At 38.7% G+C, this 24,298-nt stretch overlaps 4 protein-coding genes and 1 long non-coding RNA gene across 6 annotated transcripts in view; 2 read left to right on the top strand and 3 right to left on the bottom strand.

Moving 5' to 3' along the window:
- Positions 1 to 5,125, bottom strand: part of LOC103388972 (CREB-regulated transcription coactivator 2) — a 20,145-nt gene extending 15,020 nt beyond the window's left edge. The window contains exons 1-4 of the mRNA XM_017038056.2: positions 4,420 to 5,125; positions 2,544 to 2,645; positions 1,688 to 1,804; positions 630 to 691 (exon numbers count right to left, since the gene is read on the bottom strand). Of these exons, the coding sequence (XP_016893545.1) occupies positions 630 to 691; positions 1,688 to 1,804; positions 2,544 to 2,645; positions 4,420 to 4,593 (455 nt within the window). The 5' untranslated portion in view covers positions 4,594 to 5,125. The remainder of the gene's footprint in view (positions 1 to 629; positions 692 to 1,687; positions 1,805 to 2,543; positions 2,646 to 4,419) is intronic.
- A 1,501-nt stretch (positions 5,126 to 6,626) lies between these two features.
- On the top strand, positions 6,627 to 7,436 carry LOC112487916 (uncharacterized). Its single transcript, XR_003051468.1, has 2 exons — positions 6,627 to 6,855; positions 6,920 to 7,436. It is a non-coding gene; the product is annotated as an uncharacterized LOC112487916 (long non-coding RNA).
- Positions 7,068 to 11,554, bottom strand: LOC103388967 (zinc transporter ZIP1). Its single transcript, XM_008324211.3, has 4 exons — positions 11,371 to 11,554; positions 9,149 to 9,453; positions 8,883 to 9,013; positions 7,068 to 8,279 (listed from the first exon to the last, which is right to left on the bottom strand). Exons 2-4 carry the CDS (start codon positions 9,378 to 9,380, stop codon positions 7,596 to 7,598), a joined length of 1,047 nt encoding a protein of 348 aa, XP_008322433.1. The 5' UTR covers positions 9,381 to 9,453; positions 11,371 to 11,554; the 3' UTR covers positions 7,068 to 7,595.
- Positions 11,555 to 13,738: 2,184 nt separating this feature from the next.
- On the top strand, positions 13,739 to 21,093 carry creb3l4 (cAMP responsive element binding protein 3-like 4). Of its 2 annotated transcripts, none has more exons than XM_008324210.3 (10): positions 13,739 to 14,490; positions 16,160 to 16,306; positions 16,392 to 16,665; positions 17,158 to 17,315; positions 17,429 to 17,518; positions 17,824 to 17,930; positions 18,022 to 18,090; positions 18,891 to 18,975; positions 19,068 to 19,164; positions 19,501 to 21,093. In XM_008324210.3, exons 2-10 carry the CDS (start codon positions 16,163 to 16,165, stop codon positions 19,803 to 19,805), a joined length of 1,329 nt encoding a protein of 442 aa, XP_008322432.1. In that variant the 5' UTR covers positions 13,739 to 14,490; positions 16,160 to 16,162; the 3' UTR covers positions 19,806 to 21,093. The 2 variants fall into 2 exon arrangements, with proteins under 2 accessions (XP_008322432.1, XP_008322431.1); XM_008324209.3 differs by having other exon boundaries at positions 14,245 to 14,490; positions 16,383 to 16,665.
- Positions 20,934 to 24,261, bottom strand: taf12 (TAF12 RNA polymerase II, TATA box binding protein (TBP)-associated factor). Its single transcript, XM_008324206.3, has 6 exons — positions 24,090 to 24,261; positions 23,237 to 23,448; positions 22,998 to 23,075; positions 22,757 to 22,871; positions 21,765 to 21,853; positions 20,934 to 21,403 (listed from the first exon to the last, which is right to left on the bottom strand). The coding sequence occupies exons 2-6, from the start codon at positions 23,315 to 23,317 to the stop codon at positions 21,368 to 21,370; spliced, it is 399 nt and encodes a 132-aa protein (XP_008322428.1). The 5' UTR covers positions 23,318 to 23,448; positions 24,090 to 24,261; the 3' UTR covers positions 20,934 to 21,367.
- Positions 24,262 to 24,298: the final 37 nt, after the last annotated feature.

Raw genomic sequence — 24,298 nt, forward strand, 5'->3', positions numbered from 1 at the left:
GAATGCCGGATATTGAATATAACTTTTTGCCAAAATCCGATATGCCGATATTGCCCAAACACTTAATTTCCGATATCAATCGTTACCGATATATGCAGTTATTTTCCCCAAAACTGCAGTAAACATTATCTGAGGAAAAACCGATAACGATTCTTACAGATATTACATAATTGTAATACTAATATCGGGCGATAACATCGGTCGCATAATATTGTCAGAAATCCCTAGACGTAACGTATTGTAAAATGATTCCGAAGGGGAAAATAGTTCCGGTGTAAACAGGAAAAAAAAAGGGGGAGGAAACTGCCACGGGTGTTGAATACTACTGCAAGGCAGGGTAAATATGTCAGTCTAATTTTTAAAAAACGACTGATACAAAGTCAGGGCCGTTATATAGAACATGAAACCAAACTTCAAAGATGTTTCCACCATCATTTTCACACTGATCTCTTTGTTTGTGTGTTTGAGTCCTTTTTTTTTTTGTTTTTTTTTTAAACCACCTGAGGCTTCACAGAGGTTTACGGAGCATTGGGAGTACGGACGACAAAAACAAGCATCCCAACAGACGGACATGTCTCCATCGAGACAGTGGAAGCAGAGAAGGACGGAGGACGGTTGAGAGGACATACCTTCTCCAGCTGGGGTCAGGGGGCGGGGACAGGTAGGCGGAGTTATATTGTGAGCTGTCCATCTGAGCAGGCAAATGGTGAAGGAAATATCTTGAAACACTTTGGAGAAAAACGTGTAAAAAAAAAAAAAAAAAAAAAAGCTAATGCAGATCCATGTATCCATGAAGATGATGACTGTATCTTTTAAAAGATTCCCATTGGAACACTTTCCCTGCACTTGAGGTCATGGCACGTCTTTGGAGATCATTTGACTTTCTGAATTAGGTTTTATGCTTTAATTTTCTGTTAAATATTGACCGAGAAATTCATGATTTACTCACTCAGACTCTTTACCCTGGAATTCACCAAAATCTAAACTTTTTAGAATATTGCGACATTCTGGTTCACCAAAATCTAAACTTTTTAGAATATAATTCTGGCGTCTGTTTCATGAGCTTGACTTAAAAAAAAAAAGAAAAAAAAAAGACACTCACGTACAGTTGCAATAAAAGGATGAAAAATCACTCTAAGGGAACCTTTTTTAGCTATGTGTAAAAGGACAACAATTAATCTGTCAAATATTTTTAGAATCCCTTTTTCTTTTGCTTCAGTTTATAGCCAGGATGAAAAAAAAACCCCTTCTGACATCAAGTTCAATCTGTACGTAGGATTGTGGTCTAACAAGAACAACCAAACGACACACAAATCTACTCTCACAGCTCCACCAGAGACAAGAATCACTTCCTACAGACACGACTCAAGAGGAGGTGGATGTGCAGCGTGTGGTAAATATTTGCTGTGAACAAAGCTGTGTTGTTGCTCTTGGAAAACCAAAATCTCCCTCATGACATCACATCAACTCATACACTTTATGTCTGTTTCTGTGTCAGGTATTCCTTGTCGAGGGGATTCTAATACAACGGCTGGGAACAGTCAGAGACCAGAGGATGGGACTAAAGGGGAGTGTTCAAAGGTGGTTGTCTGAAATGTACCAAACTGAAGGAAATGATGGGTGATTTAAACTCCTCCAAAACTACACCACCTAGTGAATATTTTGGCCCATCTTAAGGAAAGGATACTTGTCTGTTGCGGTACGGCCGACCCGGGGAGGCGAAGCGACGGTCCCTCTGGACTCTCTCGACCAGGCCGTGATGCCTGGTGGAACGGTTGGACTCCAGAGTGGAGGGAAAGGCACCCTGGTGTACAGAGACAAATACACATGAAGTATACGGAATGGTACTTTGATAAACATGTCACATGTAAAAACTGTACTTGGAGATCGACAGAAACAGCGCAACACTCGTAACTCGATGTTTCCTCGTATCAGGAGCAAAATCTTGCAATAGTTGCAGACTCAAAACATGGAATACTCGTATTCCGGGAAGCTTTGTGAAGGGTACGGTGTACTTTTTTTGGTTGGATTAGGATAAAATTCTACAGCTTCAGATTTGACTTTAAACAGTATTGAAAAAAGTTTATCCAGAGTTTTACAAAAAAGTCCAATTTTTTTTCTATTCCCTCAACCTTAATCCTATGATTTAAACTCCGTAGAACCAGTTTTAATACAAAATCTAAATAAGCACGTTCTTTGAATTTCACTCCAAATTTTGGAACTCCGGTTATTGTGATTAAAAAAAAAAGGTAATAATAATTCACAGTAGGAGTTAGAAACCCATCTCTCCACGTACAAATCACAATTGGAAAAACAATCAAAAGGTATGTCGAGAAATAGTTAGGTCTGACCGATCATAGTTAGCTGAAAATCTAGCAAAATCGGTCAAACGTGGGTCCAAAAAAGGTTTAAACTTAACCCAGAAATGACTACAAGTTAGCTAGAAGTCCAAAACCAAAAACAATATAAACTAATTTCTCCAAAATACTGGATTTGTTTTGTGACTTTCTGTGGGTATGCCAAAATGATATGATGCTGGTCACCTGGAAGTCCTGAGGACTTCTGCCGATCTGGTTCACATTGGGTAAAGAGCCACCGTAGTATGGACCCTGACTCCGGGCTAAACGCAGCTTCTGGGCCTGGAGCTGGAAAAACAAAGAATTAAGTTAATGAAGACTCTTTTTAATTCAACTTTTCTTCAAGACAGTGGTAATATTAAAAATAGGTCTGTCTTTTTGCAGTTAGATAAAATGAAATAAACCACTTAACTAGGGGGGAAAAAAACGCTGTGATTTTACATCATGGAACACAGACGTGCCTCATTCACTCATTTCTAAGAATTACTTATATGAATTGTGCACATAAGATAGGAAACCAGCATTTCTCCACAGTCATTAAAGGCTAAAATTGACAGTTTTCTCTATGGACATCAGTGTATGATAGAGTCAACATTTAAATGGGTAAATTCAAATTTTAGCATCATGTGTGGTGGCTCTATGTCCAACATGGTCAGTATGGATAGTTAAGTTAGCAGCTAAATGGCTAAAAAAAATAACCACAACAGGAAACTACAGTCAAACATCTATGTTTGTCGAGGGGTTTTGTATTTTTAGTAAACAAAATAAGAACAAACAATTAAACAATTAAAAAACTCTTATGAAGTTAAATTGGGCAAGAATATTGAGTAAACTAATGCAAAAAAAACCCACAAAAACAATGTATTTTTTTATATTTAAAAAAAAAACATTAAATTGGGCAAGAATATTGAGTAAACAAATGCAAAAAAAACCCCAACAAAAACAATGTATTTTTTTATATTTTTAAAACATAATAATAACCTAGAAATAACTACAAGCCAGCCAAAGAAGTAGATACATTTAGCCTTTAAAAAACTAAAAAAGTAAAGTGAAAAGTAGAATAGCTAAGTCTCATAAGATAGTAAATCAAATACAGTTATTAAAAAAACATATAAACCATTAGCAACAAAATTATACTAAGGTAATTACCTTTGCCCTGACCATATAAAATATATCAAATGTAACTACTTGATAATTAACTTGATTTACGTGACACATGTCTTGTTACTTAAATGTATCAATTAAAATCTTGTCTATTTAAATACTACAGACAAATCAAATCAAATGCCAGATTTGTCAAAGCACTTCCGCGGGTATTCACTCATGACAGTTTAGATCAAGTGCTATGATAACTTTCGTTATACAAAGGCCTTTATTATTATGCGTCAGATATTCATAATAACACATGGGATCAACAAAGTTAATAACAACGACGCACTTAATTTATTTCGGTTAATAAACCTTCGAAGCAGGCCAAAACATCTGGTTACAACCAGAACTTCCGCGGAGTGTTATGACAGATTTCTGACCGCATTTCGAAGTGCGTTGTGATGGTGCCTATCCACAGTTTTAAAGAAATCAAATGTCATAACAGTACAAATTTCACGGCCGAAGTCTTCAAAAGAAGTATCGAATTCTGTAGATATATGAATTAGTTGGATACTTTAATCCAGTTTAGATCATATTTAAGACCAAACTGAAGTGCCATATTTTTGAATGCACTTCCGCGGGACGTTGTCTCCAGTGTTATGACAGCGAACGACGTAATATAGTAAACAAGCCAAGTGAAGTTAGCTGTTTAGCCGCCGCAGCTAACATTGGCTAACAGCGCTAACGGCCAATCGGAAACGAACGAAGAGGCGACAATTTTCTCCGCCGACAGCGAAGCTTGTGTGTAAACAACTGCAATTTTTATCACTACTTATTTGCTTAAAATATTCCCCCAGAGTTGATCTACGAAGAGCCATCACATGTACGGAAGATTCTCTGTAACCAGCCCAGACAAGGCCTCTCTTCCTCCGGGCAGCTGCGCTCCTCTTGCTGCCGTCTCACCCTCACTCACCCTGGTCGAGGTGATGTCCATCATCACCTCTTGAAAAGCGGCGGTCTCCTCGGCCTGCCTCTGCGTGTGCAGCGCTATCTTCTCGCTGAACTTCCGCGGGTTGGAGGCCCCTGAGCCGGTCCCCGAGCTGGGTCCGGGTCCCGGTCCACAGCCACTTGAGCCCGTCGCAGACATCTTCACCGAGCGGACCGAGCGACTTGACGTAGTGGAATGATTTTTCCCCCCCGAAGATGGGCCGACATTGACAAGACGTCACACTCTGACGCTTTTCTTACTGTGATTTGTTTTTTTAAACCGGCCAATATGTTATTGTCAGTATTTATTATTCACATGGAAATGGCACACAACATTCTCGGAGTGGCTCAAATTTAAAGATTTAAAAAGCCTACATGATTACTTTGATGTCAATATTAGGTAAAACTATCAGGACATTTTTTATAATTCTAATTAACAGGCAAGTTTTCTAATGAATACATTACCATGATCTAACCATCTATTATATGTTATATAAAGATTAATCAATTTCAAAAAATGGTTTCCAAAAACAATGTTAGTTACCATGGAGTGTAAGGGCCACACTAAGACATAAATTTACACAAATAAACCCATAAGATTACAAGAATAAAAGAAGAGAACATGTTTTTAAGTTTTAGATGGTGATACTGATGGTGATGTGATAAAGAACCCAAATCTAAAACTAAAATCTAAACTTTGAGATGCACCAACATTTTTTGCAAAAAAATTTTTTTTTTGCTCATCTTTATCTTTACATTATTTAAAATTACAACTTTATTTTCATTAATTTGTAACTTTATTTATACGTGTTTGGCATTATTGTCGTAAACTTACTACTTTATTTTCTTAATTTAATGTTTTTATCTTCTATGTGACTCAACTACGCTATAATAATTAAGGTTATTGTTATTTATATGTTGATTTATATATAAACATTTATATGTTTATATGTTCATTTAATTTGTCATTTTTCCATGTTTTTAAAATAGCCAAAGCTCAACTGAGAGGTGATTGGGTGCCGGCATGCTTGTTCTTATCTCCATAGTAACAACCGCTCACCTGCAAAGTTTGCCTGAGGTCACACCACAATGCGCATGTGCAAGTGAAAGGAGCGGAGAATGCGGCCTTGTGTTTGTTCGGTTTTGAAAATAGACAGAGTGACCCATCCTGTCAACCGCACGAGCTCCAATTAGAGAAAAGCGACTGGGCGCCACCTGTTGGTTAAGTTTTGCAAATACATCAGCTGAAAATGATTTCCGGATTTTTCACGAGTTAACAAATTTACCGTAATTGCAATATATATATATATATATATTAATTTGTGGATCACTTTTCAAATCAATGTTGTTTAGTAAAGGTTAACTTTGTGACCAAAGTTTGATTCGTTTTAGACAGTTTTTGTACAATTGTTGTATATTTTGCATCTTTATGATCATTTTATGATCATTCTAACCTCCTGTGGTCCCTTTTCTTTCACTCACAGAAAATAGAAATAAAGGAAAGAAGCAATTATCAATCTTTTAGTTTTCAGCATTTTCATGTGCTGCTGCTTAAAAGGCCGATAAGGTCTGATGTCGAGTAACAGAGACGCATTCAATGTAGGCTACTCTTAACATGTTTAAATTATTTGAAAAAAAGTGGTTGTAAATATTAAAAATTTATTCATTTTCAATCACAGAAAACACTTTACAGCGTATGTCAAACATTCAGCATTTATCATAAAAGGGTCTTTGGTGATAAAATTCAAAAATACACGGTATATGGTGGTGCTGTTTAAAAAGTCTGTAGTATATTTACATTTTTAAAAAAAAAAACTATTCTACAAAGAATACATTCTGCACTTATTTTAACATTTGACTAAAAAGTCTAAGGTGTAAACATTCAATCTGTGAACTGTGGCCTGGTGACCGGACTGGTCCTGCCACCCTGAAACACATTAAGCTCTAGAAAAATGGATGGTTGCAAAGAAAATATTCGATCGCCATACCCCACCATGGAGGTGAAGCAAAGTCCAACAAATGTTCTGATTCAGTAGAATAAACACACGTCATCCAACATTACGTTATGTAAATACAAAGGCACCATTTCCAGAAAAGTTGGTTCCCTTTCTAATCACACAATCAAAGTTTATTCATTAACATAAACCAGGTATGTCTAAAGCCTGGCCTGGGGGCCAATCGTGGCCCGTGGTCAAACTTCATAAGGCCCGTGGCCTTTGCCATAAAATGACAGAAAATGTTGCTTTGCAATTCATTGCAAATGATTTCATGGTTCAGAGTATGTCAGACAGAATGTTTGGCCCTCACATGTTCACTTCATTGAACGTGGCCCTCTTTGAAAAGTTGGGAGTTGGGAGAGCCCGAAATAAATTTTATCATATAAAATTAGAAAGAAAAATACTTTCAACTATTTTGTAAAAAGGTTTATCACCAGGTTTTAGGATCCATCGATTTTCAAAATAAAACTTCTTTTAGACTTCAAAAAGGTTTATCACCAGGTTTTAGGATCGATAGATTTTCAAAATAAAATTTATTTTAGACTTCATTCTGTTTGTCTGAATGACCTACTGTTTTTGAAACATTGTCAGATTATATTTCAATGGGATATGACTGGATTCTTTTTGAATTAAGTACTTTTTTTTTTTTACTGTGTCCTGGTACCAAATGACCTACGGACCGGCACTGGTCCCCAGACCGGGGTTTAGGTACCACAGATTTTTAATTTGTGCAAAATTAGTTTCCAGAAAATGTCTTGTCGCATCATCTATATCATGTCTACTAATGGTCCTCCAGACCATCAGAAATTTAAACCTTTGGTTGATAACATCCAGGACGAATGTCTTCATCTTTGGTCTGTAGAATCTAACACCTCCTTTTCCTTAAAATAAGTGCATCACATGACCTTTTCAGTTTCTTAAGGAAGATCACAAACGTTTCTGGAAAAAGGTCTTCTATCATCTGGCTTTGCCAGATTAACACAGTTTAGAAATTGAACTCCCAACCCTCCGTTTAAAAGTGAACCACACTGCCACTAGAATGGAGCTAAACTGTGAGATGTGCTAGACGTAGTATTTTCGTACCCATAAACAGTTTGTCCATTTAAAACATTTACATCCGGACTGTCAGGTCAAACAGAACTATGGTCATCTGGTGTTTCCATAGCTACAGTTTGACAAAAAGCACGGCTGTGACCACGGCAAAGCCCAGCAGCAGCATGGCCACCTTAGGCATACGGTGCTTGTGGGACCTGAGCTCATGGGGCAGAATCTCCATGAAGGTGATGTAGATGAAGGTCCCTGCAGCCAGACCTTCCAGGGCGCTGCGAGCCAGCTGGTGCTGAGGATGCCCCCTGGTGTCCGTCAGTAAGATACCCAGGCCGATGCCTATCGGTGACATGACGGCGAAGAGCAGGAGGCATCCGGCCACGACAGTGCGTCGCAGACGACTCTGAGACAGCTTGAAGGCCAGGCTGAAGGAGATGATGCTCTTATGGATGATCAGCGCCAGGCAGATCTCCATCACGTCCTTACCTTCTTCCTGAAGACCCACAGCCAGACCCTCGAACACGGAGTGCAGGGACAGGGAGAAGACCAGAATGAAGGCCCGCAGGGCAGACTGAGAGCTGAAGTCCACGTGGAAGTGACCGCTGTCGTCGTCATCATCCGATCCTCGACGGTGGTGATGATGGATTCCTTCGTTTGCCTGGATGCTGGATTCTACCAACAGAGAACGACGCTCCTCCACGTGGGAGAATGACTGGTCCTTGAAGGTCAGGACTATTTGCTCGAGCACCAAGACCAGGAAGAAGCCCATAGCCACTATGAATTCTGGAAGAGGGAACTGAAGCTGCAAGGAGACAGAAAAGAGGATCACACCAGACGTTCAACAGCCGACGGTGGTGATGATGGATTCCTTCGTTTGCCTGAATGCTGGATTCTACCAACAGAGAACGACGCTCCTCCACGTGGGAGAATGACTGGTCCTTGAAGGTCAGGACTATTTGCTCGAGCACCAAGACCAGGAAGAAGCCCATAGCCACTATGAATTCTGGAAGAGGGAACTGAAGCTGCAAGGAGACAGAAAAGAGGATCACACTAGACGTTCAACAGTCGACTTTACTAAATGCTTTTTAATCTCCCGCGGGCCACACTAAACAGCTTGGGCGGGCCGCATTTGGCCCCCGGGCCTAGAGTTTGTCACGTATGACGTAGGCCAGGGGTGCCCAAACTGTTGCCTGCCTGATGTAGGCGATAAAGGATGATTCACACAAAAAAGAAAAAAACACCTTCATCTGACTGCAGATCATTCCTTCAAATGGCGAGGTTTGTGAAGCTGACTACGTCAGATCTGGTTTGAGTCCCATTTAGCCAGGTCAAATGTTGAAGTCATGTTAAAGTAAACTAATATATTCTGGTTCTGATCTGGTCGGATCTGCCAGTCAGTTCTTACCGAGATCCCTGCCTTGGTAAAGGCCTGATTGATGTCCTCTAGGTAGTCCGGCAGCAGGTCCAAAAGACAAGTGGCCAAGAAAACTCCTCCGGCAAAACAGCTGATCAGACTTAAGAGCCTGCGACGCAAATCTGCAAGAACCACGGCAGGACTTTATCTTAGCCCCGAAAGACGTTCGTATACAGGGGAGATCTAGAACCACTGTGACATTAATAGAAACAGAACATTGACAGAAATGGGAATTTTGTTCCCCAGCAGCTCCTTACCTGGGTCCACTCTGCAGCGCCCCCCCCAAGGGACGATGCACAGAGGAGCAAAGCCAAAGAGCAGCGTGACAGACAGAAGAACAACCAGAGCTCCCAGTTTGACGTCCAGAGCTGGGATGTTAGCGGGGTTCAAACCAAGCGCTGCTGAGTCCCCTGCGGGGGACATGAGGCCTGAAGACAAAAGGGAAGTGAAGGAGGAGGCCGAATGCGAGGAGGAGGAAAAGGGAGCCATCTTTTGATCCTCTGCCTCCTCTGCTGGTGCGACAGGTGAATGGGCAAGTCCTAGGAAATGCTATTCATGGATTCTGTCAGACACAGACATAAAGAGAGATGTTCATGTTAGGGTTTTTTTATTTCTAATGAAAGTATAAATGAAAGCATTGGATATTTTCTTTGCGATTAACATTTTTTTATTTTAGCTTTCCCTTAAATAACGATTCATTTCTCATGACTATTATTCGGCTATATTTGAGCTACTATATAGTTATAGTTAATTTTAAATGGCTATATTTGAGCTACTATATAGTTATGGTTCATTTTAAATAACCTTTTTAACGTTACGCTTAAACTACACCAGTGGTTCCCTTTTCTTTTTTTTTAGCTTGACATCATAAATTTCTGGCGACCACAGTAAGATTTCAGTAGCTGTCACTTGTGCAGTCAGGTGATCGCAGCCGTCAAACAAGATGAACCAGCTCAGATATGTTTATCTGGTGCATTTTATTTGAACTCGATATATTTTTAACAGTGACAGAATGCAGTTGTTTAATATTCTGTGCTTTTAATCATAATTTTAAAATATTATTATTATTTGAAAAAAATACTGTAATATATTTTTTATAATCAATCAATTGCAGAAACATGTATTAGTCTGTTATGGAGTAGTTACATAGTAGTACCAGTGGTCCCCAACCTTTTTTGTTCCAAGCACTGGTCAGCTACAGACTAGTAGCAAGGCATTGAGCATTGAAGGATCAATAAAGTTTCAAAATAAAACATCTTTTAGACTTCAATTCTGTTAGTATTAGAGTCTGAATAACCTATTATTTTAAAACTGAATTATCTTTAAATAAAGAAAGTAAATTGATATGACTGGACTTTCTTTGAATGAGGTAAATTAGTCAAATTTAAGTACATTTTTTTCATTGTGTCCCACTGTGGCCCAGTACCAAATGACCTACGGACTGGTACTGGTCCGCGGACCATGGGTTGGGGACCCACGATCTACACAGTCTTCCAGTTACAACCGTCCCTTCATGGGGAACTGTACTGTTTTGGTGAAAATGAGTTTGACACTCCTGCACTATGGTAACCAATTCTAACCGGTCATTCAGTTATCCTATCGCTTCTCCTGTACTTATTTGTATGTATAGTTATGTTAAAACTATTCCTTACTATTTGAGGCTAATCTTCATCCATCATTCGACTAATTCTATCTAACTGCCGTTCAATTCAAATCAGTATTAGGAACACCGCTATTGTTTACATTACATTATTGTTTACATGTATTTCAACGCACATATAACCTGAATTGCCGTATCTAATCCCAAGATAAATATTGACTTTGTTACACTCTTGGTATTTATGGCTACATCTTAGCTGTGGCGTCTACCTGTTAGCTAACATCTATCACACCCGTTCTCTTCTGTAAATGTTTGTCGACACAACAAACAAACGAGTCTAAATTACACATTAGCAGTTCTTGTCGCTCACGTTGAAAACTCGTCTTTTCTGTTTCTTCGTCGTCGTCATAACTTCTTATGAAAGTATCGGGATGTCGTTTACGCATCGTTAGTTCACGTAAACGTAAAAAAAAGGTGGGGGGCATTGTAATCTTGTTTCTGTACGCGTAGGTACGAACGTGAGCTTTCTAATAAAGGCGATTTTTTTTTTTTTTCAGAAATGCAAAAATAAAGTCTGCAGTACATGCACTACGCCACACCAAAGTCCACAGAGACAAATGTCGTTTTACTTTCGTTCCACAGCATCGGTGATCCACTGCTGCCTTCAATACCTAGTTCGAAGTTATTCTTTAGACTTCGTTGTTTGAAATTCTCCGATTAGCTTCAACTCAGTGACAGACCCACCACAGGAGGCAGCAGTAGACCAACAGCTCCTGAGTTCACGTGAGCCGGTACTTTAGAGCGGTTACTGTTTCTAAACGTGGAAACATTGTAGAAAATCATAGTATTATTTATTTTTATTTTTTTTACTTGGCTTACTTTAGTCCAGACGTGACCTCAGATGAGTGCAGTCCAGGTAAACAGTGTAGAGCACACACTGGCACACTAAAGTCCACAAAAGTCATCAGAGTTCACATAAAAACAGTGTAATCCAAGAAGCACACCATAAAGTGTTAGGTACGGTTTTAGAGGTAAACCGTAATAGATCTCGAAACGAATGATAACTTACGCTGCTTCTCTTCTCTTCACTGACTTTTTTACGCACGAGTCCGGGAAGTGACTCAGTTCCCATCAGCTGATCCTGCTTCGTGACGCAGCTGCTTTGGTGAAGCACATTCCGAAAACACAATTCAGTTCCGGTTTATATCAAAGTACAAGCTTCGGTTGAAAGCCACCAGTTTCAAAAGATATTTGAATAATTCCCGTTAAAGTTTTATACACAACTAATGAATCTTTACGTTAACATTACTATACGTTTGACTTGGTATACAGAGATAATAATTAGATAATAATAGAGATAATATTTTTTACGTTTGACTTGGTATACAGAGATAATTAAACACTTACACCACAGTGAAACCCAGTAAAATGCTGTGAAAACGAGTTGGTTAGTCGATTGCTATGACTGACGTGAGGGTGGAAGGAACTTTAAAGAGGGTTGAAGATTTTAAAGAAACCCCCAACAGCAGTTTTTTTGTTGTTATTGTTGTCTTGCCTTCCAAAACAACAAATATCTTAAACAGCTTGTCGAAGTCGTGCCTTTAATTCCATAGAAAATGTGTAGCGGGAACTAGCGTTAGTAATAGAAATTCTGTTTTTCTTCTTACTTTTCGTGCCGTTATTTTTGACTTTTTCGTATATAATTTGGACTTTGAAAAGTTTTGAGGATGTATTATGTACCTGCACTTCAGCATGGGTACAATATATGTACTATTTATTTAACGATAATTCGTGCTTTTAATTTGAAGATAAGCCTACCTATGATTTGGCTACGACTTCTCTCGCTTGATAACGCAGCCGTCGGGAGGAACCAGGATTTTCCACTGAAATCCTGATACAGTCAGCAGGTCCTTGAATGATGGCCACTGATTAAACCTGAACTTTTAGTTGAAGTTGAGCGTAAGAAAGGCTTTCAGCTCTGCTCTGTTCTTTTTTATTTACGAAAATCTGCTGATGGACGGAAAGGTCTCCATCACGTGAGATCATAAACTCTACCTTTCCTCACACAGTATTAAAAATGTCACATGAGCAGGAGCTGGAATCCCTGAGTTGTGAGTTCAGTGACCAAAGTCTAAAAGAGGTTTGTGATATTGTCTAAATAAATGGATTTGAGTCTGCTTCCAAACCAAAGTTTTGAAAGGCTCGCTTTTATCTCCAAAACCAGGCAAACAACTTTTAAATTCAGAAGTTGTGGGACTGGGGTTGCCTCGTAGGTTTACTTTGTATTTTCATGAGTGTGCATGACGTGGTAGCACTGAAGGACAAAGGTACTGTACTTACAGTAAATAGTTCCTGTCGTAGTTATCTAAAATATTTAAGTTTGTTCATGATTCCCACTTGGCAGTACTTGGTCCAATACTATTCACCTTATATGTTATAACTATAACATGTACTGTTTTCACCACCCATGTTACATTAATATAATGAAATAATTTTCTGTTAAAAAATGTTCTTCTCTTTGACCCATGTTACATTAATATAATGAAATATTTTTCTGTTAAAAAAATGATAAAAAATGTGTTCATATCTTTTTTTACATCCAGATTGAACGATTGTTAGTCTGTGGTCAGGGTAAGCCGATAAGTATGTTAAAAGCCTTTAGCTATGCTGAACGTTTAATTACAGTATCTAGAAAGAAAGACCATATTGTTGCAGCTGCATTGTCCCTTCACTGATACACTGTAAGATTTTGATTCTAAAATCCTCCTCCTCCACACATATAAAGCACTAAATGACCAGGCTACATTCAGTTTAACAGATGAACGCTGACTAGTTATGGTTCCTGGAGTGTGTAAATGCAGAATGGCAGGCAGACCATTCTGTTATCAGGCTCCTCAGCTGTGACACCAGCTGCCAGTGTGGGATCTGCAGTAACAAAATGTCACTTTACTGAGACAAATTATGTGTAAGTGTTGAGCAGGATGCTTCTTGAAGCTTCACCATTGACCACAGTTTCACTGTTACTCATTTGAATGACAAAATTAAGTGAACTTTACCTGACACGTTTATTTAGTGCTAAACAAAATGGTGTTCCACTGCTATGATGGAGACTCCTTTATACCCAGCCTTGATATTAACACCGTACTTACATAATTATACTAATTTTGCATTCAAGAAAGTTTGTCTACATTTCTGAAAATGTTCGAATGGTTATGTTGTGAATTTCAAATGTTGAGAAGTCAGACATTATTTTTCGAGCTATCTATTAACTACCTATTTGAGGATATAATGTTATGGTAAGTAATGTAGACATTCAAGTCTAAAATATAGGAAATGAGCAAAAGGTTGGTCAATAATGTCAAAAATGAACATAGTAATATGTACAAAATTAAGCCAAAATTTGGTCAAAGAAAATAGCAGAAACTAAGATTATAGAAATGATCCAAGTTAGGAAAGACAGACGACGTGAAACTTTTCTACTATTTACCATAAAATAAAAGTTTCGAAAGTTTTGAGAAAAAGCCGTATAAGATGTGAGAAAACTAACAACAACTATCGAGGTATTAATTAAAAAGTTAATATAATAAAAAATATTGCTAAAGAAGTAAATCAGAAGGACGCAAAAGTTCACAAAAATATTAAAAAGAGAATATCTGCATATCAAAAAGTTACGACATTTCTCAGAGTTGAAGTAAACAGGAAGTGGAACATGTCGCGCTTCACCAATCACAACGCTGCCTGCTCACATAGACCCAATCACAGACGAGATCGAGGCGTTTCTCCTGTCATTCGGGCTGGCTTGGAGGTATAGGACGCAACAGCCGAAAAATACCGATTCGTTGCTGAAGTAAAAGCCGGACCCGGAAGCTCCAGATCCCGCAGCTCCCGTCGCTCAGATCCGTGTGGGAGAGCGACGTGTCGTAGGCGCTGCGGCGGCGGTAGTAGCTGGTGTTCGATGCCGTACAGGAGTCAAAAGAAAGGAGCCGATTTTCACTCACGGTGAGGAGGTGTTAAGGTTTTAAAATGTTCCATTAGCACCTGTTGATCCTGCTCGTCCAGCAGCAGTAGCAGCAGTGGGCCTGCAGTTTACTGAAAGCCCCTTAACTTTGTATATATAAGACTCAGCTGGTTTTCTTGAAGCCTTCTTTAATAACGATGACAAAACAGTCTAAACCTAAACAACAGTATAAATACCCCAAAAGAGCCTGGCCCTGATTTATAATTACGTGGTACGTAGACGTGAATAACTGCGAAGACTGCAAAAGAATACTGTGAAAACATGGACGTGCATTACAAACTGCAGAACTAACTGCACAAAAAAGTTTTAAGTCAGTCATTAAAACTGCTCAAGTTTGTTTCGAATAGCACAAAGTGCTAACTTTAGTTAAATAATCTCCAAAATATATTACAAACTATCCTAAAAGTAAACGATAATCACAGAAGTGAGTACAAATTACAATAAATGTACATTTAGCCTGTAAATAGATCAAATTAGTATCGACTAAAGCCACTAGTTAGCTATATAGCTAACACATTATACATTACTCACAAAATGACCAACATTTAATTAAGATAGTTAGTCAAGAAGTCGAAGAAAAATAAGATGCTTAAAAATGAATACCAAATATACGCTCAATTTAATTATTCGTAAATTTGATCGTCTTCTACGTCATAGCAGCCCATTTCTGTAATTATGAAGTTAAATAATGGTGAATACTGATTTATGAACTAACTATTCCAGTTGTAAAATCCTACTCTGTCAGGTTAAAGTGAGAGTAGGTTTAGTATTGTAAAATTACTGTGTAAAATTATTTGTGTAGACATTCACTGAGACCCAAAATTAGCAGATGACTAATTTACTGCATTTTAAATCCACAGTAATCACGACCCACTCTTATTTGCAGGGTTTTTTTTTTTTTTGCAAACACTCCATATATCCGGTGCTTGATGTAAAATGTTTCAAGTTCATTGTGCTGGAAGCCATAGTTGTTAGCTTTTTACATAGTCCAAACACGTTGAGCAGGTGTCTCAGGTGTCTGCTCAGTCAGACTAGTACTGTCAGTTGCTGTGTGTGTGTGTGTGTGTGTTTGTTTTTCTACCAGGATGTCCTTTTTCGCCTCCTGAGTGTGTCCCAGTGTTTGTTTTGTTTTGTTGTTAGCGTTCTCACAGTTTTACATTTGTTCTCCTGCCTAAATCCTGCGTCCACTGCTGCCTAATATTGGATGTTTGTGTCACTAAATAATGTGTTCTAAATGAATTAGATTAATTAGAATTCATTAGAATGATCAATTATCTCTTTGATTAACCCAGGGGTGTCAAACACATTTTCACCGGGGGCCACATCCGCAATACAGTTCCCCTTGAAGAGCCGGTTGTAAATGAAAGACTGTATAGAACAGGGGTCGCCAACACCAGGTCGTTTTTACGCATAATGTCTAAAAAAAAAAAGGACACATTTAAAATGATGAAAGTGGATGTGATGGGTACTGGGATGTATAATTGTCCAAGTCAGAGAACTTTGGTGCAGGTTTTTTAAAAAGGACACATTTAAAATGATGAAAGCGGAAGTGGATGTGATGGGTACTGTGATGTATAATTGTCCAAGTCAGAGGACTTTGGTGCAGGTTTTAAAAAAAAAAATGTTTTGGATGCATCTTTTTATTTCCAGGTCATGGATGCAGAGAGTGGTCAGCTGGTTTTCGGCGGTTGTGTGGAAGCTGACAGCTGGCAGTTAGATAGTTCCTTCTCCTGCTCTGAGTTCGTCTTCAGCGGCCAGGATAAAACCTTACCGGACTGGGCAGTGGACCCTGACTGTGTGAGTCAAGTAAACCTTTTTGTCTGTGTGTTCTTTAAAACTTTTACTTAGCGCTCATTAGTAAACTTTCTCTTAGGCTCTTCAGGACAGTGATTCGGAGGATGTTCTCCATGGCGTAGACCCAAATGAGGTGTTTCCCAGCGGACCAATGCCGGTGTCTGACCCCTCGTCGGAGAGCGACAGCGGTATATCTGAAGATCGCGTTCCGGAGAATCCTGTCGCTGTGGTGACAGAGGTGATGACTCCGGTCTCTGCACAGCAGACGCCTTCAACTGTATACCAGGTGGTTTATGACATCAGCGGACTACGAGCTGTGAAGGCGGAACCTGGACAAGAGAATGTCATCGCTATAGAACTGGGTGAGGGTCTTTAGATTGGTTCAGGTCAGAGATCAGAAGAGAAAGTTAGAAATCTTAATATTTTGTAATCCTTAATACTTTCTCCCATGGTCAAATGCTTCATCTTTCAATCTTAAGGCATCTTAAAAAATATACCACAAGTATAACCACAGGAGGATGTGATTTCCGGCAATCGAATGTGCTACTAAAAATGCTTATCATTAGTAAAATATAACTGAATCACGCTTTAAAATCGCTTCGTTTTGCCTAATTATGGTAAGCGTAGAAAAAATGTAAAACCATCAATTTTAATACAGCCGTTATCATCACTGTAAATAAATAAAAAAAAACAAAATAAAATAATAAACATATGTCAAAACATGCATGTCATATTATAAAATGACGCCTCATTTCTAAAAAAAATTTTGAAGACTTACACTGCTTTTGTGTACAGCTGTATTCTTGATTTGTCTGTATTTATTTTAATTCACCTTTGTTGTCTGGCCTACTCAGATGAGTGGAGCTCTCAAATGTTGTTTTCAGACTCCTGCGTTGTCAACGAGCTGCCGGTGGTTTCCGCGAATGCCAACACTCCGACCCCAGCTGGTCACCACTACCACCACCACAGCAGTCTGCCCGTCATGGATCCTCTGAGCCCTGAGGATTCTCTGGTGAGGCATTGCTCAACCATGAGTTAGTTTTACGTCCAGAAGTCTACGTCCACTTGAATGAAGGATCTTATTAGTTATGCATTTTCTCAAGGTCTGATGCTGTTGTTTTGTAGTTGTACCCAGAGCTTCAGTTGACAGAAGAAGAACAGAAGCTGCTGTACCAAGAGGGGATTTCTCTGCCCAACAACCTTCCTCTCACCAAGGTAAGAACACCTCCAAACCTGCTTCTACTCCACATCAGTGATTGAGCCTCTGGCCTGTCTGCCTACAAGAAACACATGAAAACAGCTCGCAGCTACTTCACAACACAGTCACTCTCACTCACAGTCTGGAAACTCCAAATGTGAACTTTTTACCCTTTCATGTATGTACCTAAATCCACGGAGAGAGCCAGAGAACCATCACACTTCCTACTCCATCCTCCCACTGTTCTACCAGGATGTGGTCAGAGCCACAATTTACTGTGCACGCCGACGAGGCTCTGATTGTAATGAAACCACTCTTTCAGGCAGAAGAGCGTATCTTGAAGAAAGTGCGGAGGAAAATCCGTAACAAGCAGTCAGCTCAGGACAGTCGCCGCAGGAGGAAAGAATACGTTGACGGACTGGAGAACAGGTGCAAAAAAAAAAAACGAGTTTGTAATGTTTGAAGCATGTGTAGACATTAGACGTTTACACTAGTGTGTGTGTGTGTGTCTGTGTTACAGGGCAGCAACTTGTTTGGCTCAGAACAAAGAGCTGCAGAGAACAGTGGAACGACTGGAGAAACACAACATGTATGATCCTGCCATTATTATTATTATGTTATTAATGTTACTTTGTCTTCTTTGCTAGTATTTAAGACTCAAACTAACATTAAACAAGTTTTACACAAGTTAAAATAAGTAAGTTTGTATGAAGTTTACCAGGTTAATTGTTCACACTAAATCTGCGATTATCAACTGGTGGCCTGTGGGCCAAATGTGCCCCCACCAAACCATTCAGTCTAGCCTGTGACTGGATTCCAAAATAATGAGGATTAAAGAAAATATGGGGTAGTCCTAACTGAAAAAAACAACAACTGACATTTGGAAAACTTTCATTGATCACTGCCATTTATCAATCTATTTAAAAAAAAACATTTTACTTTATTTGAGTGTCTGGCCCCCAAGGTGTCCAAAACTTTTCTGGCAGAAATATAGTTGGTGAACCCTGCTCTAAATACCATCACAGTCTAACTCATGCATGGGCAAACTAAGGCCCGGGGGCCAGATGCGGCCGATTCAGCTTTTTCATCCGGCCCACCAAACGTTTCCAAATTATATAATTTATTTATATTATCATTATACTTCTGCCTTTTCCCTGCAATTCCTATGTTTCCCCAATAGATGGGGTAGAAAATGATAAAAGCATTGTAGCATTTTAACCTTTATTGTTAGACTTTTACATTTATCTTAGTTCACACCAACGCTCCATCTATCTGCTCCTAACCCGGCTGCCACTCTGTTCAATTTTAAGTGTGGCCCGTGAGTCAGAAAGTTTGCCCACACCTGGTCTAACTCCAGCTAATATTATCTTGCTTTGTTTTTCTGTTCAGATCTCTGTTGGCTCAGCTGCGACAGCTACAGTCTCTTATCAAACAGACAGTCAGTAAAGGAGCCCAGACCAGCACCTGTTTACTGGTGAGAAGCGAGGGCAACACAAATTGGTCTGAGTGTGCGAGTGCGAAGTTTTTCACTTCTCTTTTTTATTTTTTTTTTATTTTTTTTTTTAGATCATCCTGGTCTCTCTGTCTCTAATCATTTTACCGAGCTTCAGTCCGTTACGACGCGACGCGTCGTCAGATGACAGTGACTCCAGACCCATAGGAGGTAGGTCACCTTTGTGAACCGTTTAAAATCCTAAGAATTGTTCAGATTTCCCTCAATGACACAAACTGACCACCGGAGGAAGCAGTGGACTGGTAGCTCTATTGTCTCTGTGTGTTAAAATAAAAAATAAAAAAACTTTTTTTTTGTGGGAGAAGCAATGGTTTATAAACCAATTGACTTTTCATTTTCATTTCCTTCCAAAATATTTATTTTAATATGTATTTTATGTACTGATGATTAATTTATTTATTTCAAGTAATTTTCTTTTGACCAACTTTCGGCTATTAATATATACAGTACAAAAACATGTATTTATCTCAATTTTACTTTTCCTAGTTATTTCCAGAAACATCCTGACAGACCCCGCCTCCTTACAGCCTGTGGCAGATGAAGGCGAGACCGGTTTGGACACCGTGTCTCTGTCCTCTTCAACTCTCATTCAATCAGAAGGGGTCGGAGCGGAAGCGGACGGGGGCGCTGTTGCTGCTGTTCACGAAGAGACATTTAAAAGCCCTGAAAATGTGGACGGCGACATTTCAGTGCAGGAACGAAACAGCTCAGCGCCGGCCCACGGCGTGGACAGAGCAGCAGGAAAAAGACAGCGTGACGTGGCCAAACCTGCTCATGCCGACGAGATGTAAACTAACTATGACACAAAAAAACAACAACCTTTTTTTTCTTTTTTTTCTTTCTTTCATTTCGAGCCACAGGGATGCATGATGGGACTTCTGTTTCAGACAAAGCATCATGGGAAACTAATATTTAGAATAACCAGTGGGCTCAGAGGCTTTATGTATATATTTTAAAACATTTCATCACACATTAAAAATGTAAATAATAAGAATATTATATTATTAATAATATATATATATTATTATTATTATATATATTTTATTTACATTTTTATTAATATGCAGTTTTAGACATGGCTGTTACAGGACTCTACAGTTACATTTGATCAAGGTGTTAACATTAGATATTTTTACGACTTGATTGTGGTAAGAGGTCATGCCTTACATTGGTTACTGACGGTCTTGGTGTATGCAGTTTATGCTCTCCCTGTATGTGTATGTGGAGGGGGCAGGGGGGCTCAAGGTCTTTGGTCTTGACCAACAGTTCAGAATAATGCAGTACAGTATTAGGGTTCATTGTTCACTGTCAGAATTGACAACAAGTATAAATGTGAACGTCTCTATGGCTCGGTGATGGACTGGTCAACTGTCCAGGTTGTCTCCCACTCTCTCCCATTAGAAAGGTTTGAATGATAAATGGTCTGTATTTATATAGTGCATTTCTAATGCTGATGAACAGTCAACAGTGCTTTACACTACAGGTTTGCCATCTACCCAGGGTGAGGTGTGAGGATAGAAGGTAAATGCGCGAACATTTAGTTAAAAATAAATGTTTTCTTTTAATGATCAAAAAAAAAAACCAATCCAAATAATTTAATTGACTACAAGTCAAAAGTTACAAATTAATTTATTTCTGATTATTTCGCATATATGAAATATCTGTCATTGTGAAGTCATTTAAGTTGTGTTTCTTTTCAGAACTTTTTACAAACTTTTTTTTACAAATAAACCTTTTACTTTCATGCTCAGTTATTTGGAATTGTTCAATTTTGTTCACCGCAGTAGGTTGACAAACCTGTAATTAACATTCAGCTGTCGCACCACAAACACGGGTCATTACGATGGTGATGTCATTTCCTGCACGACCTGTTAACACTTTCCTGATATCTTGTTAGAAAATGAAACACCAAAAAAAACTATGATTAGTAGATTTTTATTGTCATTACATTAAGTAACAATTTCCTTATTAAGTTTCTTTAGACATTATAAATGAGAAATCAACAACAATGATTGAACCTCATTCAACTCTATACAGGAAAAGAAATTGAATAATTTGTAAACACTATTTGCAGAAAAACATTAAGAGCAGATTATAATGGTGGTACATAAACAGATGCAACAATAGTTCATCTACTACATTAATATTTATTGGCAAGGTAATACAGTGACAAAACACAATCAAAGTTGACATCTACAATATAGTGTGATGTTACCAGAAAAGAAAAAAAGATACATTTCTTTGACGCCAGTCATGTTGAAAGAAAAACAAACCCATCCTTCCTTGATTCCGTTTGTCCAAATAATCCTGTTTACAATAAAAAGCGTGTTCTACGCGACGAAGTACAGTCCTGTTATTTTTTGGTCGTTTTACGGATCAGCGCCATTCTCTGGAAAAAGACACGAATATGTTATTTAAATTAAAAACAAAACATTTGATTTACTGGAATACATTTTAACAGTAGGGATGGCTCGATACAACTTTTTCATGTCCCGACACCGCAACTTGGAGTATCTGCTGTTACCGATATCAATCCGATACCTTCTGTTCTCCTTCAGCATGCCACAGGCTGCTGTTGCCTATATTGCCAATAGTGCACCTGTTTACAGAATGTCTCGCAAAGTTAAGTTGAGCATTCGGGCTTAGGTATAGGATCGGACAGGCTACGGTTGTTTTTTTTAAATAATTTAAATAATTTGACCAATCGGATTGAGCCATCCCTACTTGACAGTAACACTACTGCCACCCACCTGTTTGTGAGCCTCTGTGGTACAAGCCTTCTTGAACGGTCGAATCTCATCTGAGCCATAACCAGGAATCCACATGTTCCATTGTCGCTCTGCAGCACAGGAAAAAAAAAAAACACAATTTGAGAATTTTACTAAACAATCTACACTAGTATAGATTTTTTTTGTGTGTGTGTTCTGAAATGAAACTCCCAGCATATTAACAGGAATTTGAGTGTGACCTCAAAATTGCAATAAAAAAGGAACTGAGAAACCAAGCAAGAATGTTCATGTGAGCCAAAGGGACTTTTGCATAGTGGTTTTCAGTTCAATTTCTGTCATGCCCACTTTCCTCCTTGGAGAAAGAAATGTTTTCACCCCGACCCACACTCCCGCAAACTGAAATACTATTGAGAACTTGACAACATGTATATTTTTATCTGTACAAACCGTAAACTGTATGAGTTGCTGCCACCTAGTGACTGGAGGCTTGTTATCATTCAAGTATTACAGCAGTGGTACACTTATGTCCAGCCTGCCATATTCCATTGGAAACCCCTTCACGGCCCCCCGCTATTTGAGAAGTACTGCTTTAACGCCACAGAGAGAATGCGAGGACTGGCTATGTATGCTGATCTTTGTTTGCCTAAGTGAACCAATCAGCTTTTGATTGTAAGAGTTTCTTGTATAATAATATAATATAAATAAATTATATGATTTGTAAAAGTTTGGCGGGCCGGATTAAAAAGCTAAACGGGCCGCATCCAGCCCCTGGGGCCTTAGTTTGCCCATTCCTGGTATAGTGCGAGAGTTCCGACAAACTATATAAAGCAGTCAGAAGAATGATCCCGGAATTATTCTTGAAAAAAAACTATTGGTTAGTTTTCGAAATTCCTATCACTAAAAAGCTTTTTAAAAGTTGCAAAGTTGAAAGCACATACCATGGTATTTGTAATAGTTGCAATGAAGTATGAAAACAACTCACGTACAAATTTGGAAATGATGAGTAAGCTTACCGAGATGTAACTGAACATCCTTCACCTCCAGGGTGTTCGACTTGCGATGACGTGCCAACTGACAGGCAGCAGTCACTACACTCTCTATAAAGTCATCTGCAATTTGTAACAGCATCTGGGAGCAAGAACAAACAATTTATTAAGTTTTAATTTTGCTGCGGTTTTTATCAAGTCTAAAGGCTAAAAAAAATAAAACTGACGATGAATAAATAATAAATGGTCAGCAGTCAAATACACAGACCTCTTCCACGTCTTCATCCAGCTGCTCGTTCGGATCGATCTCTCTTACCAGGTCTTGGAGTTTCTTTTTACTAAGCACCTGGATCAAGAATGATATACGTTCATTTGATTCAGTCATCAAGAAAAAGTCTCAATGAGCTCTGAATTTAAATCATAAATAGAAAACAATCCGTATACACAATAAAGAAGGACACAACATCACTGAAGTACAAGTGGAAATTTAGTAAAGAAAGGACTGACCTGGGATCCTTCTGGACTGCTCCTGCCAGCAGGACCAGGCCCCCCTAGAACCTTAACAGCAGCCGCGGTGCTGTTAGCCATGTTGGTGGCCAACAGATCAGTGCAGGGGTCTCAGAGATTTCACAGGATGCAGAAGTGTAGAATAACCCTGTGGCTGTATTTTTTCGACACTCCACAATCGTTGGCCGTCAAATGTGATCACGTCTGTTCATCTGTAGTAAATAAAAAAACAAACAAAAAAACAAACAAAAAAACAAACAAAAAAAAAAACAAAAAAACAAAACAAAACAAACGTAGGCAGCTAGGTAAATCAAATTACTGAGTTTAAAACAGAGTGCAACATCATTGAAATTACAGTCGTATTACATGTATCCTTGATTGAATATAGAAGACATTACTCCCTCCGTTTTTTTGCTGCAACGTAACAATTAGTTTAATTTCTATATTTCAAATGGTAAAACCCATAAATACACTATAATATTTGATTTTCATAAAAGGAGTATATAAATGCAATCTTACCGATATATTGGCATTTAAGAATTTAATTTCAATCACGAAATTGTTTTGTTTTTTATGCAGCTGCAACCCATTGCCTCGGGCTTTTGAACATGTTTGCTAACTATTTAGCTGCACACGGAGACATTAGATTTCATCCTATTATTACTTCAAAAAACAGTGGACAATAATTTTCAACAAATAAGTAAAATAAACAGAACACCAATGTAAACAAAAAAAAAGCTAAACAATAGCAACTATAAACCCTTGTGAGTAGAAAAGTCGTGCTAATGTAGCCGTCTGGTTTGTGCAAAAGCCTTCTTCGGATTTCGATTTTTAATTTACTTATCCAACTTACCGAGTAATTTAACTATTATCTGTCCATGTTCAGGGGAAAAGCAGTCGCGAAGTCGGCCACGGATTACGGTATTTTAAGACGATTCTGCTCTGCTCTGCTAGCGAAATGTAGGACGATACCCTTTTACCACTTCCGCCTTACCTACAACTATTTCCTGTGGAACATCGCCTCTATTCTGCTACCTGCTGGTGATTATATGAAATTACTCC

This window comes from Cynoglossus semilaevis, chromosome 13, assembly GCF_000523025.1.
Source record: "Cynoglossus semilaevis isolate Cse_v1.0 chromosome 13, Cse_v1.0, whole genome shotgun sequence".
Taxonomy (NCBI): Eukaryota; Metazoa; Chordata; class Actinopteri; order Pleuronectiformes; family Cynoglossidae; genus Cynoglossus; species Cynoglossus semilaevis.

Excerpts from the sequence above, each read along its gene's own strand:
- LOC103388967 (XM_008324211.3), bottom strand. The coding sequence starts at position 9,380 with ATGGCTCCCTTTTCCTCCTCCTCGCATTCGGCCTCCTCCTTCACTTCC. Across the intron at positions 9,014-9,148 it reads GCGCTGCAGAGTGGACCCAG|ATTTGCGTCGCAGGCTCTTA; the intron begins GTAAGGAGCTGC and ends TGGTTCTTGCAG. Across the intron at positions 8,280-8,882 it reads TTACCAAGGCAGGGATCTCG|CTTCAGTTCCCTCTTCCAGA; the intron begins GTAAGAACTGAC and ends GTCTCCTTGCAG.
- creb3l4 (XM_008324209.3), top strand. The coding sequence starts at position 16,163 with ATGGATGCAGAGAGTGGTCAGCTGGTTTTCGGCGGTTGTGTGGAAGCT. Across the intron at positions 16,666-17,157 it reads TGTCATCGCTATAGAACTGG|ATGAGTGGAGCTCTCAAATG; the intron begins GTGAGGGTCTTT and ends TGGCCTACTCAG. Across the intron at positions 19,165-19,500 it reads TGACTCCAGACCCATAGGAG|TTATTTCCAGAAACATCCTG; the intron begins GTAGGTCACCTT and ends TACTTTTCCTAG.
- taf12 (XM_008324206.3), bottom strand. The coding sequence starts at position 23,317 with ATGGCTAACAGCACCGCGGCTGCTGTTAAGGTTCTAGGGGGGCCTGGT. Across the intron at positions 23,076-23,236 it reads GCAGTCCAGAAGGATCCCAG|GTGCTTAGTAAAAAGAAACT; the intron begins GTCAGTCCTTTC and ends TTCTTGATCCAG. Across the intron at positions 21,854-22,756 it reads GGATGTTCAGTTACATCTCG|AGCGACAATGGAACATGTGG; the intron begins GTAAGCTTACTC and ends CCTGTGCTGCAG.